Source organism: Peromyscus californicus, unplaced genomic scaffold (assembly GCF_007827085.1).
Source record: "Peromyscus californicus insignis strain IS unplaced genomic scaffold, ASM782708v3 Scaffold_5__1_contigs__length_169319896, whole genome shotgun sequence".
In the NCBI taxonomy this organism is placed as follows: Eukaryota; Metazoa; Chordata; class Mammalia; order Rodentia; family Cricetidae; genus Peromyscus; species Peromyscus californicus.
Window position 1 is genome coordinate 87,229,915 of NW_026294573.1, and position 16,141 is coordinate 87,246,055.

At 50.6% G+C, this 16,141-nt stretch overlaps 1 protein-coding gene across 4 annotated transcripts in view; it reads right to left on the reverse strand.

The window, feature by feature from the left end:
• The window catches only part of Rgs3 (regulator of G protein signaling 3), a 125,505-nt gene that overhangs the window by 92,767 nt on the left and 16,597 nt on the right, over positions 1-16,141 (reverse strand). For all 4 annotated transcript variants that reach the window (XM_052718838.1, XM_052718824.1, XM_052718825.1 and 1 more), the window contains exons 2-5: positions 8,933-8,983; positions 6,258-6,316; positions 5,173-5,267; positions 4,115-4,183 (exon numbers count right to left, since the gene is read on the reverse strand). In XM_052718838.1, coding sequence (XP_052574798.1) covers positions 4,115-4,183; positions 5,173-5,267; positions 6,258-6,316; positions 8,933-8,983 — 274 coding nt within the window. The remainder of the gene's footprint in view (positions 1-4,114; positions 4,184-5,172; positions 5,268-6,257; positions 6,317-8,932; positions 8,984-16,141) is intronic.

Below are 16,141 nucleotides of genomic sequence, written 5' to 3' on the forward strand. Positions count from 1 at the left end.
TGATAACAGATGCATTGGGGCTATGCATCTCTGGGGGTGATATCTACCTTCTAGCTTTGCATGTCTTTGAAAAGGTCTACAGTTTGTTTAGTTTAGTTTAGTTTATCAAACTATTTTATGAAGGTAGCTATAATTTTTAACATTCACAGAACTTTGAAATTGAAAAAAAAAAGCCGACTTAGAGATGCCTGCATTTTACAGACAAACAAACTGAGGCCCAGAGCTGAGGAAAGGCTGGCCCACAGTGGCCCAGCCAGTGAGAATGGTCCTCCTTCACAGGCTCAGTGGTTCTCCTCAGCTCCTGCCAAGATGCTGACATACACTGACATCCACAGCTCCGCCCCAGGATGCTGTGTGTCTGTGATCCGGTGGCGTCCGTGCACAGGTGTATATACGCACACAGGCCAGAGGACCGTGTCAGGTGCCCTGCTCTGTGGACCGCCACCTCATCCCCTCAGGACAAGGTCTCTCACTGAAGCTGGAGTGAGGCAGGCAACTAGAAACCCGTTCGTTCATCTTCGTGTCTCTGACCGCCACTGTGCTGGGGTGACCGGCTTGTGTGCTGCCACGGGATTCGAACTCAGGTCCTCATGCTCGCACCGTGAGTGCTCTCATCCACGGAGCCGCCACCTCCCCAGCCCCACCTGGAGTTCTCTGTACGTCCCGTCTCCAGTAGGAATGGACAGCCACCACCAGGAGGCTCCTTCCTTCTTGCTGACTACAGGAGGCGGAAGGTGCCCACCGCACATTTGACTGGCTGGTTCATACAAAGCCACACTATGTGTGCTGAAACATCTCAAGGTTGGAGGAGCAAGCCACTGGCAGGGAAGGAGAACGGCTTTGGAGTCATCGTTTGTCACCCGCGGGAGGTGGGCCAGCGCACTGCGGTGTGACTAACAAGCATGGACTTGCTTCTCACTGCCTGGATCTGCCGCTGATTTTTTTTTTCTGCATTCCAGCTGTGTTACTTTGGACAAGTTACATAACCTTTCTGTGCCTGTTTCCTCGCCCATAAAAGAGCAGAGTGAGGATTAAATTAGATAAGGCATGCCATGGGCTTAATGTTCACGCAGAATAAATGCTTGTTAAGTACCGGCCATTATATAACCTCAAGGTCTTGTGCCTTCATAGGCCTTTGAAGAGAAAGACAATCGTAATTCTCACCCCTCCAAACCTGTGTTAAGTGAGATAATGCATGGGAAATGCTTTGGGATGGAGGACGGTTCAGTAAACTTGCCTCCACCTTCCACGATGGTCTTTCACATCGATAACTTGTATGTCTGTCCTTCAGAGAAACACAATTTGATTTGGGAGCATTTGGCAGAGCCTGGGTTTCCTGGAGTTGCTGTCCGTCTGCTCCAGCTCAGAGGCCTCCTCTGGTCGATAAAGAAGAGCCGGCTAAGAGCGCTGGGAGGCTGAAAACAGCCAGCGTGGTGCTGACAGGCTCCATCTGCTCTGCAGGCAGGCCTGCCTAAGCCTGCCCCAGCCCTCTTGAGCTTAGGGCTGGGGCTCTGACCACGAGGCTGGCTGTGTTTAATACGAATCGCACTTTCCCAAAATAGGCAACTGGTGGAGACAGGGCCCTGATCAGGCGGCCTCGCTGGGGACTGACTCACTTTCCCCAGCTTTACTTTCTCTTCCAAAAAACGTGACCCGCATTGCTGGCTCCCCCGGCAGCTCCGCCTGCCTGCTTCCCATGGAAGGCTGAGCTCCAGCCCTCCAGGAGCGTGCTGAGTATCCCTCTGCTTCTCTGACACTCCTCCGGGCTCCTTTAGGGCTCCTGATGCAGTTTACTGACCCTTCAAAGCCAGGGCCCCACACTCAGTGTGTCCTGGGTGGTCCATCTCATCCATTCCATGCATGCACCACCAGCAGACACCACGGTCTCAGAGATGCTCTAGACACCAGCATCTCACCTTCCCTTTCATACACTACTGGTGACACCACCAACCACCCAAGAGGTATATCTGCCCCTTCCTCCTGTTCGCACAGCTAAGTACCCCATCCAAATACTGCTCCCACCAATTCTCTCTTTCACCTTGTCCTGCCAAAGACCTTCCCAAATCTTAGACCCACAGCACGTATCTGCCACTCTCTTGCCAGGGTCTTCAGGTATGTCCCCAGTGGCCAAACAGCATCCCAAACACCAAACTGGTTTCTTCAGTTCACCATGGGGCCTTGTTCAAGTGTAGACCTCCAGGTTCTGCTCATGGAGACGTGGGCTGGGCCATCTGACGTGGCGTCTGGGAACTCGTGTTCCACACAGGTGCCCTGGGAGACTCTGATGTCCAACTGGGACAGAGAACTGCCAGCACTAAAAAAGACCACCCTTCTCTAAAGAGGATACACCCTTCTCTAAAGGACCTATGGATCCACCTGGCTGGGCCTACGCCAACTCCATCTCAGTTCTGTCGACGGCCTACTTTGCACCTGATCCTCCCAAAACACTGGTAAGTCCTCAGATGCTGTCTCACTGCACAAACCCACGCTCGCCACTCTGTCCTTTGGGGCCAGGAGGCAATACAGTGACAAGGACAGAATTTAGACACAGCTGTCTGTCTTCTCTTCCCAGGTCCACTCTTCACCGTTTGGGTGACCCTGAGCACGGTCTAGTCTCCCTGAGGCTCGGTCATCAACTCTGGAAACAGCACAACCTGCACACACGAGATAATGCATTCTTGGCTGGACCCAGCTCAGCACCCGCAAGTGGGGCACCTGTTACCGGTGTGGTGCCCCCTCCCTCACCCATACCCTCAAGTCTCTTTCCTTCACTCCCCTCCAGAGAGCTGCAGGGGTGCTAGCACCTAGAATGTTGGCTGCCGGGAAGCGGCAGCTGAGTGGATGATGGAAAAAATGGATGGGTGAGGTGAGTAGGACCGTGAGCATCACTCTGTGATGAACAGTAGGTTCCTTCAAAACAAAAACTCTTCATTCTCAAGGTTAAATGGGACCCCTAAAAGACCATAGTAGCTACTGGGATTTATGTTTCCAAGAAGAACCCAGGAGTTAGGGACACAGATCGGTGGTAGAATGTTTGCCCGGTATGTACAGGGCCCTGGGTTCAATCTCCAACACAGTGCACACACAAAAAGCATTCAACCTCAAAACATTTTCCAGGTCTAGGCTGGAGAGCTGAGCTGATTTTCACTCACATGGGCCCCTGAATTCAGTTCATTCAGTTCTACTCTGTGCCTGCTGGACAAAGTTACTGGTGACCAGGTCTCCCAGATTCATATAGTGCCTTTGTGAAGCGAGCCCCGCGCTGCTCCTGCCCAGCTGGTCTTGACAGGCCAACGGTCGGCTTTCCTTAGCAGCCAGTCCCCACCCTTGCCTACGGCGCCCCTGCCCCACACTGTAACAGCTGCCTCTCATTTTCAGACCCACGACTGCCTCCTTTGTCTCCCACCACCTGTGAGATCAGCCTGTTTCGATATCCCCCCCACCCTGCAAAAGTTCTGCACCCCTAAACCAGGCCTCCTCAGGACAGCCTGAGGCCACCACCGCGAGCCCTGCTTCCTCACTTCTTCATTGCTTTCTGCTTACTCACGCCTGGCCCAGAATGCCCCTTCCTTCTCTCCTTGTCTTACTCCTACTCTCTGCCCAGGTTCAAAATTCCACTTTTCCCATGAAGCCCTCCCAGGCACCTTCCCACACTTACTCTCTTTTTCATTCATCCCTTTCTAGTTTGTGAGGTTAGTATTCATTACATGTGTGTACTGGGTACAGTGGTGATTCAGAGCAAAGTAGGCCCAGTGAAAACAGGGCACAGAGTCACAGGGAACTGGCTTACGTGTACGCTGTCACTGTAACTTATCTCCGGACAATGCCTAACGTCCCTTCCTGGGACAGTGGGCACCTTCAGAGCAGAGTCTCGTGTTCGCCAGTGGGCATCCCTGGGGAGGCTTAAGCCCTGCCTTGTTGATACCTAGGGCTCACAAATATTCACTGACAATGGCGTCTTGGCCTCCTCTTGTTCATCCATGTGATAGGGTCTCAGGGCTTCTGTATGTATAGTCACTGCCATTTACTTACCCCAAAGGCATTTCTCCCTTACCGCATGCTGGCACCCCAAACCCAGGGAAGGTTCTCAGTCCAGCTCAGCAGGTCCCCTCACCTGGTCTCACTGGCCCTGTTCCACACGGTCACCAGAAGACGCTTCTGATCACCCTCCTCTGGGACAGGGCTAGGAAGCAAAGCAGAGCGTTAGGAGGGCCCAGCTCTCGGCCAGGCTCACAGCACTGACCACGTTGACAACAGCTGAGAAGGAATCTACAAACGGCTAAATATAGTGCCATAGTGTGGGAGAAGAGTTCTCACGGGCACAATAGCGTGTAGACTATACTGTGAAGGACTCAAAGGGGGCTCGGGCACACCATTATGAAACAATCCCGTCTTATAAACATAACGCGGAGGCACACGCAAACATGAACGAAGGGCTGGGACAAGAAATGCAGCGAGGCTATCTGTGTGAGCAGGAGGGCTCTGAAGATCTTCTATTTTCTCCTTTTTGTTCACCCGTATTGTCCAATTTTGCATAATATGCAAAATTATGTCATGAAGTGAGGAGAAAACCAAAATATTATGATTCATTCTCACCAACAGGAAAAGACTAAGTGTCCATGACCTTCCCATTGGCCCCAGAGTGCCCAGAGATGGGGGAAAGAAATAATAGTAATAACAACAACAGCAGCAGCTCCCACTCTGATGGGCGCTGCCCCATGTCCCAGTTAAGAGTCCCCAGCTCCCCCCGGGGGGAACTATTATTAACTCCATTCTACCAATGAGGAAGCTGGGGCTCAGGGAGGTTAATGAGTTTAAATAAAAAAGGGGGGATGAGCAGGTAATAGCGCCCCTCAGCTCGGAAAATTCCTTCTGTTGAAGATGAAAACTTGGCCAGAGGCACAGTGGGAAACTGGCTACTCTTCAGGGGGCTGCCAGCCCTAGTGACTGTAGTTAGGAGAACCAGCCAAGTGATGTTATTGCTGCATGCCTTACTGCTGGGCCCAGGCCAGGGATGCAAGGACGCCGGGGATGGAGAAAACAAAGGCATCCTTCAGAAGCCGCTGTTTTTCTGCTTAGATCTGTGTCTAGATCTGGCAAACAGAGATCTTTCCAGACAAAACCTCCCCGCCTGCCTCTCCCCTTGGGGGCTGAGCTGCTCCTGACTCTTACAAAAAGAAGTGCTCGTGGAACGCTGGGTCTCTGCAGTCTGGAATGGTCTGCGTCTTCTGAGGGCATTGCTGGTTGTCTTCCGGGATCAAAGAGATCTGGAGTGAGAAAGTGAAAACATTAGGCGATCACAGAGCCACATCATCACCTCAGCCCCGCAGCTAGCTCTGCAAAGTGGCTCCAAACTAAAAGCTTCCCAAGGTTCTTCAAAGCAGCCTGTGAAGAGGACAGAGCAGAGTCCCCATCACAAACACGGAGCCTGGGGCCAATGGGATGGACACTAGGACAGGGACACCACCTTCTCGGTGGTCCCAAGAAGGCAGCTATAGGTCTGCGGAGACAGGGTACAACTGTATCATCTCTACTCCTGCTTCAACCAAGAACGGTTTCCCCAAAGCCAAAGGCCTCCTCCCTTCTAAGTCCCACAGAAGCCCCTGGGCATTGTGTTTCCTCCCCAGGAAGCCTCAAGGCCATGCTTTCACTCCAGGACTCCTTTTCCCCTGCCTCGGGCAGTCCGCCTATTCCCGTCAGGCCTTTCTCCGGCTCTTGGCAGGAAGGGCTTCAGGAAGTAAAGGGAAGAGAGCATCAGGCCTGCACCTGGCATCTTGGCTGCCACACTCTGGGATGTCCCTGGCCTTTGGCTTCCTGTATCCTTCACCCCCATGGTCCTCTGCATTCACTGCAAGGGTCTAACCCAGAAAGACCTGGCAGCCCCCAGAGACACCCCTTCCACTCTCCTGCCCAAGTTTGACTAGGTTCTGCCTCATTTGGGCAGGAAAGGGGACGAAGACGCTGCTGCCCACAAGAAAGCTTGTGTGTCAGTCACCAGCATGGTCACAGGGCCCACTATGTGGATCACCAAGAAAACCCCTAAGAGTCTAGCTCTTGCCTAAAGCCCTAGGGAACAAGCCAGTCAAAAAGCAAGGGTCTAGGCCAGTGTAGGGCCTCATAAATAACCAGAGACCCAGCAAATGAGGTGGTAGCCACCACCCCAGGCCCCAAACCCACAGGTGTGCTAGGACCTTGAGACTCTACTCAGAGACATGGCTCCTCAGTACCTCACACCAGCCTCTAGTCCCATCAGATACCTTCACGTAGGGATCACAGACGCCAGGCTCTCTGCTCATCAGGCCTTTGCCTTCTATAACTAGGAGAGAATCGAAAGGTTATGGTGAGTGAGTGAGTGAGTGAGGATATGTACACGGCACAGGCATACACTCACTAATGGAAGGATATGGAAATACAAAGCATATCCCTGGGCAGTAGGACTCTGACCCTTCATCCTGGTCTCTTGGTTGACATGCTAACTAAAGGTTGTTACTCCATCTCTGCCTAGTGTATTGCCACTCCCCGACCCCTGCGCTCTGGCAGCACCCTCACCATGCTATAGAATGGAGTGCACTCTTTTCCCCAAGTCTTTCAGCCACAGGGGAACTTACAATGCATTCAGTCCAAGCCATCACTGAGTGGGGGAAATGTGGCTGCCAGGAGGACCCAAAGAATCACAGAATCTCGTGTAGAATCACAGAGCAATGAGAATGGCAGTTAGATTAGGACCTATGTCTCTTGATTCCCAGTCCAGTGCTCTCTCTCCTTTCATGACAGCCTCCGGGAACGGGAGCCCAAGCTGCATGGGGCACTGTGCTACGCTGTGGGCAGTGTCACAGAACGGTCCCAAGCTCGCAGTCCAGAGGCAGGCAGGCAGGCAGGCCGTGAAGGCAGCTGCACCTTTCACTAACCGTGTGTACTAGAGCAAGTACCTTGGACTTTCTCAGACTGAGTGCTCGATGATATTCACTCACATGACACTTGTACTTTTAAAATAAACGAATGTTTCTAAAGTGCTCAGGAGACTGCCTGACCAACAAGAAACAATTCTACAAAATGTTTGCTGGCTGAAAAGAATGAATAAGGGCTGGGGTGTGGCTCGGTGAGTAGAGTGTTTGCCTAGTGTGTATGAAGCCTGTGATTCAATCACTATCAACAAAACAGAAAATAAATAATAATAATAATAATAATAAAGATAGACAGACAGGAATAATAGATTAAAGGCTAAGAATGGTTCTCTTACCTGAGGCCCACAGCAATCAGGTAATAGGTCTAACAGAACCCACATCTCTCATTTTCTTTTGTGTTTGCTTTGGTCGGGGCCCGGGTTTGGCTCACACAGAGCCCCAGTAGTCTGGGGCATGAGGCCTGGGAAGCCAGGCTGGAAGGGATGAAGAGCTGAGGCTGGGGGAGAGCCAAAGCAAACTACACAGGACAAATGGTGTGGCAGGGGCCAAGATGCGTTTTGCAAGAACTGTTTGCTCAGCTGGAGAGAGACCCTGGCAGGCCCGGAACACCCCTCCTTTGGTCCTTGGGAACTTCACATTGGGCCCCTTAAGGCCAGGAGCAAAGGACCTCAGGCGCCCGCTGTCCTCTGTTCTGTATCCCAGCTACTGTTCCCCGAGAGTATATTCTTCCCCTGTAGGGTGTGGCTTTCCTGGGGAGGATCCAGGCCTGGTGACCTCCTGGGTCTTCCTGACTACCAGAGGCAGTAAGGTAGCCCTGACCACACCCTCACTGCAAAACCATCATGGTGGAGAGACCAAACTCATGGTGGCACAATATGGCCAGACTATGATGAGGACCCCAAACAGGGAGCAACAAACAGCCCCTGGAAGTGGGTAAGGACCAGGGGTCACTCCTGGCGGGGAGCAAATCCAGCCTTCCTTTCTGAGGCTCACCGATGTCCTGGGTCGGCTCAATTCTTGCAAAATCAGAGGAAGGAAAGGTTCGAATTCAACAAAAGAGGAAGGTTATTGCAGACACGTAGCTCCCCCGTGCCAAGACAGAGTGCACGGACAAGCAGGGTGCAGTCCTGAGGAGTGGGGCTTGTGGTAGATAGAATGGTATGGAGAGGATCTTGCACAGCAAGAGCTAGGAAGCCTAGAGAGGCAGGTAGGGCCTTCCACACTAAGCTGAAAAGTCCAGACGTCAAGGGCCACAACAGAAGCTTGGCAATACTCATACACTGGGTGGAAAGAAGAACAAAGGGATTAAGTGGGCAAGTCACCTCCTCTCTGGCAACCCACAACACCACTTAGACACAGGGAAGCACTTCTCCCTGGTGCCCACAGCCCCTAGCACAGAGGCAATGCTCAACCGCTAACTTTGCCGTTTATGGCTTTCCCTCTTATCTTACTAGACACCTCTACTGTGAGCTGGGTGCTTTACACAATATAACTCGTTTAATCCTTGAAACAACCCGGGAGTGAGAGGGTTGTTATTACCAGCACTGCGTGACGGGAAAACGGAGTTTGCTCAAGTTTACTTAGAAAGCAAAGCATCAGAACCAGGACTCAGCTTCTAGTGGCTTGGCTCCAAAGGCTATGACCTTAACCATAACACTGTGCTGCCCATCATTGTGTGAATAAACAAAATAATGAGGGTTTTTTTTTTTTAAAGGCAGCAGGGAGGCTAGGAAGGCTTTTCCGCAGTCCCTGCTGTGTCTGGCCCAAGTGTAACTTTGAGATGTCTAGAGACAGTTGCAGCTTGCTGGGAAAACGGGCCTGGTAGACAGACTCCAGACTTAAGAGTGAGGACAGACGCTGGGTCTACAGAAAGTGTCCCAAGTGAGCACCCACTGTGCCAGCCGACAAATGGCAGAATGCTATAGGGAAAGGAAAGATACCATAGTGACACCATGCCCTGTCTAGCTCCGGGCAGGAGGAGACCATCCCTCTCCTCCCTGAGTGAGCCTGCACATAGCCATACTCACTGTGCAGCAGCAGAACCCGATCCTGGGCATCAATGGACAGCTTCAGCTGACCTAAGAACAATAAAAGAAACACCTTTACCTCGGCTCCTGGTGGGGGAAACTAATAATGGTGGTAAAGGAGCCCTGTGTTCACGTGAGGCCATCCAAAGACGTGCGCAATCTCTGATTGGAAGGGGCCTCTGAGACACCCGCTTCTGCTTCCTCTCCCCATCAGGAGTGCCTTCTGCAGTGGTTCCAGGCCAACAGATGCCATTCTGGTGATGAGGAACTCATCCCTGCACAGGGAGGCAGCCCAGGCAGACAGTGGACAGTGTCCATGTTGGCAAAGACACTGTTACATTCTGCCACAAAGAGAGCCAATTGCCTTTGCTGGTAATATACACTGGAATTTATGTGCACACCCTTCAGTCAGGTGCCTGCCTACCAGGACAAACTACTCATATATGCACACAGGCTACTAAATGAAAGGAAACATGGAAACAGTTGTACTGGGGAATGGTATGGTTCTATGTGGCCTGGCATGGGGATATTATTGACAAGGTTTTTTTGTTGTTTTTTTTTTGTTTGTTTGTTTTTTAGATTACTTTATGTGTGTGAGTGTTTTGCCTACATGTATATCTGCGCTTCTTTGCATGTCTGGTGGCCCCAGAGGTCAGAAAAGGGCATCTGACCCCCTGGAACTAGAGTTAGGGATGGTTATGAGACACCATGTGAGTGCTGGGAACTGAACCCAGGTCTTCTGAAAGAACAGTAAGTGCTCTTAACCAATGAACCATCGCTCCAGCCCCAACAAGTTTTTAAAAGGGAAAGCAAAACACCTGGTGTGTGTGCATGAACATTAAAAAGGATACCAAATTAAAAAGAGAATTGTCTGGAGGAAAGAGAATGGGAATTGGACGGAAGTAGTTAAGAATTCCAATTTATGTTGTTTTCCAACTCTTGCTGTTTTCACAATATAAATGCATCCATGAACAACAAGATTTTCATAACTAAAATTGCAACACTCAGAAGGTAGAAGCAGGAGGATCTCCAGTTCAAGGCCAGCCCTGGCTACACAGCAAGATCCTGTCACACACACACATACACACACACACACACACACACACACACACACACACACACACACAAGGATCATGTAGCTCAGTGCTACAGTGTTCACCTAGCACACATTCAAGGTCCTGGGTTCAACTTCCAGCACCACAAAGATAGAAAGAAAGAAAGAAAGAAAGAAAGAAAGAAAGAAAGAAAGAGAGGGAGGGAGGGAGGGAGGGAGGGAGGGAGGGAGGGAGAGAGAGAGAGAGAGAAAGAAAGAAAGAAAGAAAGAAAGAAAGAAAGAAAGAAAGAAAGAAAGAGAAAGAAAGAAAGACACCAAAGAGGGGAAGGGAAAGATGGAAAGATGATAATGGATCTGGGATGGGAAGCAGGTGAAAAATGGAGACCTGAGTTGGGTGGTTGTTTCTGGCTTCTCTCATTTTTTAAAAAATAATTTATTTAACTTTATTTTTTGTGCACTGGTGTGAAAGTATCAGGTCCCCTGGAGATGGAGTTACAGACAGTTGTGAGCTGCCATGTGGGTGCTGGGAATTGAACCTGGGTCCTCTGGAAGAACAACAACCAGTGCTCTTAACCACTGAGCCATCTCTCCAGCCCCTCCTCCCATTTTTATTTAAATAAAAGAAAAATAAAATGAGGCGTCAGGTTAAGAAGGAGAAATGGCCCACCGGGCAAAGCGCTTATGTGCAAGTGTGAGAACTTGAGTTCAGACCCGAAGAACCCACATAAAGCCTGGCACAGTAGTGCATCAGTAATCACCGTATTCCTATGAGAGAGAGGAGGTGGAGACAGAATCCCCAGAAGCCTGAGGGCCAATGAGGCTGGTGTATGCATCGGAAGACATCAAATGTCTTAGTTAGGGTTATTATCACTATGACGAAACACCATGACCAAAAGCAAGTTGTGGGGGAAACAGTTTATTTGGCTTTCAGTTCCACACATAGTTCATCATTGAAGGAAGTCAGTGCAGGAGTCTGGAGTTGATACAGAGGCCATGGAGGGGTGCTGCTTACTGACTTGCTTGCTCCCTATGGCTTTCTCAGCCTGCTTTCTTTTCTTTTCTCTTTTTTTTCTTTTTGTTTGTTTTGTTTTGTTTTGTTTTTGTTTTTGTTTTTTGAGACAGGGTTTCTCTGTGTAGTTTTGGTGCCTGTCCTGAATCTCGCCTGGTCTACAGATCTACTTGGCTCTGCCTCCCGAGTGCTGGGATTAAAGGCATGTGCTACCATTGCCCAAGAACTCAGCCTGCTTTCTTATAGGACTCTAGACCACCAGCCCAGGGGTGGCCCCACCCCCAATGGGCTGTCCCTTCCCTATCAACAATTAATTAAGAAAATGCCTGCCAGTGGTGGTGGCACATGCCTTTAATCCCAGCACTCCAGAGGCAGAGGCAGAGGCAGGCAGATCTCTGTGAATTTGAGGCCAGCCTGATCTACAGAGCAAAATCCAGGACAGGCACCAAAGCTACACAGAGAAACCCTGTCTCAGAAAAAAAAAGAAAAGAAAAGAAAGAAAGAAAAGAAAAGACAAAAGAAAATGCCCTACAAACTTGCCTGTAGCCCTTTTTTTATTAAGAAAAAAATTTTTTTCATTTTACACAACAATCAGAAATCCCCCTCTTCCCTCCTCCCGCCCCCCAGCCTTCCCCCAACCAACCCCCCATTTCTTCCCACAAGAAGGCAAGGCCTCTGAGGGGGAGGCACATCCAGTAGAGGCAAGTCCAAGCTCTTATCCCCGCCCCCCCCCCCCCCCCCCCCACCTCAAGGCTGCAGGAGGTGTCCCATCATAGGTAGTGGGCTCCAAAAAGCCCACTCATGCACCAGGGATGGATTCTGATTCTACCACCAGGAGCCCCCCGCCCCCAAGCAAATCAAGCTACACAATTGTCTCGCCATGCAGAGGGCCTAGTCCAGTCTCATGCAGGCTCCACAGCCATTGATCCAGCTTTCATGGGTTCCTACTAGTTTGATTTGGTCACCTCTGCAGGTTTCCCCATCATGATCCTGATGCACTTGCTCATAGAATCCCTCTTCTCTCTCTCCCCGACTGGACTCCTGGAGCTCGGCCTGGTGTTTGGCTGTGGATCTCCTGCAACCCAATCTTATGGAGGCGTTTTTCTCAGTTGAGGTTCCCTTCTCTCAGATGACTACAGCTTGTGTCAAGCTGATATAAAACTAGCCAGCACAAGAGACCATGTTTCAAGCAAAGTGCAATCAAGAACCAACATCCAAGGTTGTCTTTGGACCTCTACATGTGTGTCTTGGCACATTTACTCCCACATTTGTGTACATAAACACACACATACAGAGAGAGAGAGAGAGAGAGAGAGAGAGAGAGAGAGAGAGAGAGAGAGAGAGAGAGAGAGATTGGGGGAATTAAAAACCAACCAAGCAAACAAACAAAAACCCCTCAAGTCATCCTCATAGACAGCCATACCCATCACTTCCCAGACATATCAAAAATTCTCTGAATCCAGTGGTCTCCCTGTAGCCTCAGGCAGCTACAAGACTCCACCTACCCAGGGACATAAGCTGAGAGGCCAGAGGAGCAGGGCTAGGCCCCTGTACTTGCCCCACATATGACTGCTGCCTAGCAATCCCCTCCCTCAGCTCTGTCACCTCCAGTAAGGGAAGTTCACTTCCTGTAACAAGAGTACTTTCTCTTTTGATAACTATTTGATGCTCCATCTAAACAGGCTGTTGGTACCTTTCATTGACCTCATTTGGTCCTCCAGCTGTGGACTGTCTCCTCTAGACCTGATGTCCAGAGTCCTTCAGCCGTTCCTCAGGCATAGTAAGATGCCCTGTCACTATCCCAGCTGTTCATCTCTGTGTGTGCCCTCGGCGTGGGCTGGCGCCTGAGGCTTCATTACTGACTAGAAGACAAGCAGCCTTTGGATAACAAAAAGAAGGGAGTCTTGTGTTTCAAAATTCTGCGTGAGGTCCCCAACCACAGTCACCTGGAATGCCTTGATTCTCACACTGATACAATCCACAAGCTATTCAGACTCCAGCCTTCTGCCCCTCAGAATTCTTACTGCTCTCCTGACCAGGTTGCAGGCCCCAGAAGCCCAGGAAGCCCATACTAGTTCCAGACCCAACTGCCCACTTCTCTCCCAGGACCACATTGTCCATGGCTTGGAGGCAGGGCTAATGATGGGGTGAAAGTGTGCTCCAGGCTGTGATCAGAAGATACAGGAGGGTGATGAGGTCCCGGGATGAAAGGATGCATGGGAACCAGAAGGACGATTACCTCAAGGTCCCTGAAATTGCTACTCTTGGGCTCCCTAGTGCCTAGAAATCTGCTGCAGATCCAGCGCCTGCTGCAGGGTGGGGTGGGAAAGGAAGGTTTGAAACAGATGTGGCCAGCAGTCATGGGTCAGAGCTCACCAACCCAGTGGCATCTAGGTTTAGCATGAAATGTTATTTGTTTGTTTCTGAAATCACTGCCAGTGCAAAGTCAGCTCTGGCCCAAATGTGTTCCAATTTGCAAAGCCCTTGGAACTGTTATACTGTACAACACCTAACAAAAGCCCTTCCCAGAAATGGAGACACCCCCATACACAAATGGCCATCGGTTCCGTTGGGCAGACGTGAGAGTCAGAGGGCAGATCTGAACACACAGGTTTCTGTCTGTAGCAGGCTCCCAGCCTGGAAGAGTGGACAGGGGTACAGGCCAGGCCAAAGCTGTAATTTTGCTACTTTGGAGGTCAAGACCCACATGTTGAACACCACCGTCTAAGTCAAAGATTGGCTCAGAGTTCTGATGAGTCTATAAGATCTGCCAAGGAGCCGGGCGGTGGTGGCGCACGCCTTTAATCCCAGCACTTGGGAGGCAGAGCCAGGCGGATCTCTGTGAGTTCGAGGCCAGTCTGGGCTACCAAGTGAGTTCCAGGAGAGGTGCAAAGCTACACAGAGAAACCCTGTCTCGAAAAACCAAAAAAAAAAAAAAAAAAAAAAAAAGATCTGCCAAGGGCATGCACTCAAAGAGGGCCTAAGGACCCTTTCCCATGTAGTAGCAGAGACCAAGACAAGCAGCCAGGCTCCAGGCTCCTGGTCAGGCCACCTAGGCTCATAGTTGAGGATTAGATCAAGACTGGGCCATATCTGTCTCCCTTGTCTTCCCCATCAGCCTCTTCTACCAAATGTCCAACACTCAGGGACCCTGAAGTCATGCTGCCCAAGCTCCTCACTGGTAGCTAGTATACCTGGTGTAGACAGTGGCTTGGACCCAGAGGATCCAGGGTACCCAGAACTGGGACTGGAGGCCAAAACTTGGCCCAACTCAGCACTCCTTCCTGTACAAGTAGTCTGTTGGAACCCACAACCCCCAGCAGGCACCTCCTCTGCCATCCCAGGACAAAGGGCCACAGCTTTACTCAAGAAGCCAAGAGAAGGGGAGCAGGTGTGGTGGCGCACGCTTTTAATCCCAGCACTTGGGAGGAGAGGCAGGTGGATCTCTGAGTTCGAAGCCAGCCTGGTCTACATAGAGAGTTCCAGGACAGACGTGAGTACATATAGAGACCTTGTCTCAAAAACAAGACAAAAAAGAAGCCAAAAGAGTGCTGGCTGGACAGGTCAGGAGGAGGAGCGCTCGCTGCACAAGCCTGACCACCTACGGGAGTTTGGCACCCAGAGCCTACGGTAGAAGGAAAGAACCAGCTTCCACACATCATCTCTGACTGCCATACCCACGCCACGGCACCCACGGACCCACATGCACACATCACACACAACAACAACAATAATACGTAAGAATTCAGTTAGAATGAAGGAAGCCAAAAGAGCGTCAAGGAGGTGGCAGGTTCCAAGAAACATCTACTCTAAAGAAATGAACCACTGGGCAAAGAGAAGACAGGACGAATCCTGAGTCTTTAGCTGATCTGAGAAAACAAACAAGAAAAAACAAAACAAAACAACAAAAAAAAAAAACAAGCAAGATATCCCCCTCTCTTCATTTTTGTCCTTTACAATGGTCCTGCTTCCTCCCTCCGCACTCAGAGTGTGGCCTGGGAGAGTGCCAAGGGCCTTGGAGTGCTGAGGCTAAGGACCTGAAGTCATCACCTCAGGGTTGTGTGGGCACACGGGGGAGTGGGGGGTTAGAAAGGGCTGTTGCCATACCACAGGATTGTAGTTGGACATCTTTTCTATGTGCAAAGGATCCCTGTAATGGGTGTTCAAAGAACCTGTAAGGATGTGCCAGGGACCCAGGGCCCAGAGCCAAAGCAAGAACAGCCAGGACTCCCATAGGCCAGGGGTGATGCTGAAGGAGTAAGCTTTAAAAGTTTGGAGAGAGCAACAACCCCCAGTTCTGCTAAGCACAGGGCTGAGGGGTACAGACTCACTGTACACCACACGAAGAAAGCAGCCAAAGAAATTCTGTCCTGTCGGCATTGCTCAGCAGAGAACCACAGGAAGACGAGCTCTCTCAGGATCCAGGCCAGAGAGACGGACTCAGAAAACAGCAAGATGTGGGCTGCACCCCCTTGCTGGGCTCCAGGGTCAGCAGACACATGTCCTCAAGACAGCCCATGCCACTCTGGGGTATGTCAAGAATACATCTATAAGGTTCATGTAAAGCAACAGTCATCCCCAAACAATTCACCCCCCAAACCAACTGCTCACTTGAGAACTGTCCTAAGAGCTTGAGGGGTGGTTCAGTTGGTAAAGCGCTTGTGACACAAGCATGGGGACCTGAGTTTACATCCCCAGCACCCACATAAAAAGGGGGTGGGGTGGGGATTTGACCCAGTAGCAGAGGGTTTACCTAGGAGGTAACAGGCCCTGGGTTCAGTCCTCAGCTCCTGGGGTGGGGAAGGGAGGATTTAGAGGATTTACAGGTGGGTGTGCATGGCTGTGTGCATCTGTAACCACAGTACTGGAGAGACAGACTGCTAGAGGCTTGCTGGCCAGCCTAGACAGATCATTGACCCAGCACTTGGGAGGCAAGAGGCAGGTGGATCTCTGTGAGTTCGAGGCCAGCCTGGTCTACAAAGTGAGTTCCAGGAAAGGCGCAAAGCTACACAGAGAAACCTTGTATCGAAAAAAACAAACAAAACAAAAAGACAGATCATTGAGCTTCAGATTTAGTGGAAGACCCTGAGTCAAAGTGACAACACCAACTATAATAAAAGCAATAATGTGGAAAGCGATAGAGGAC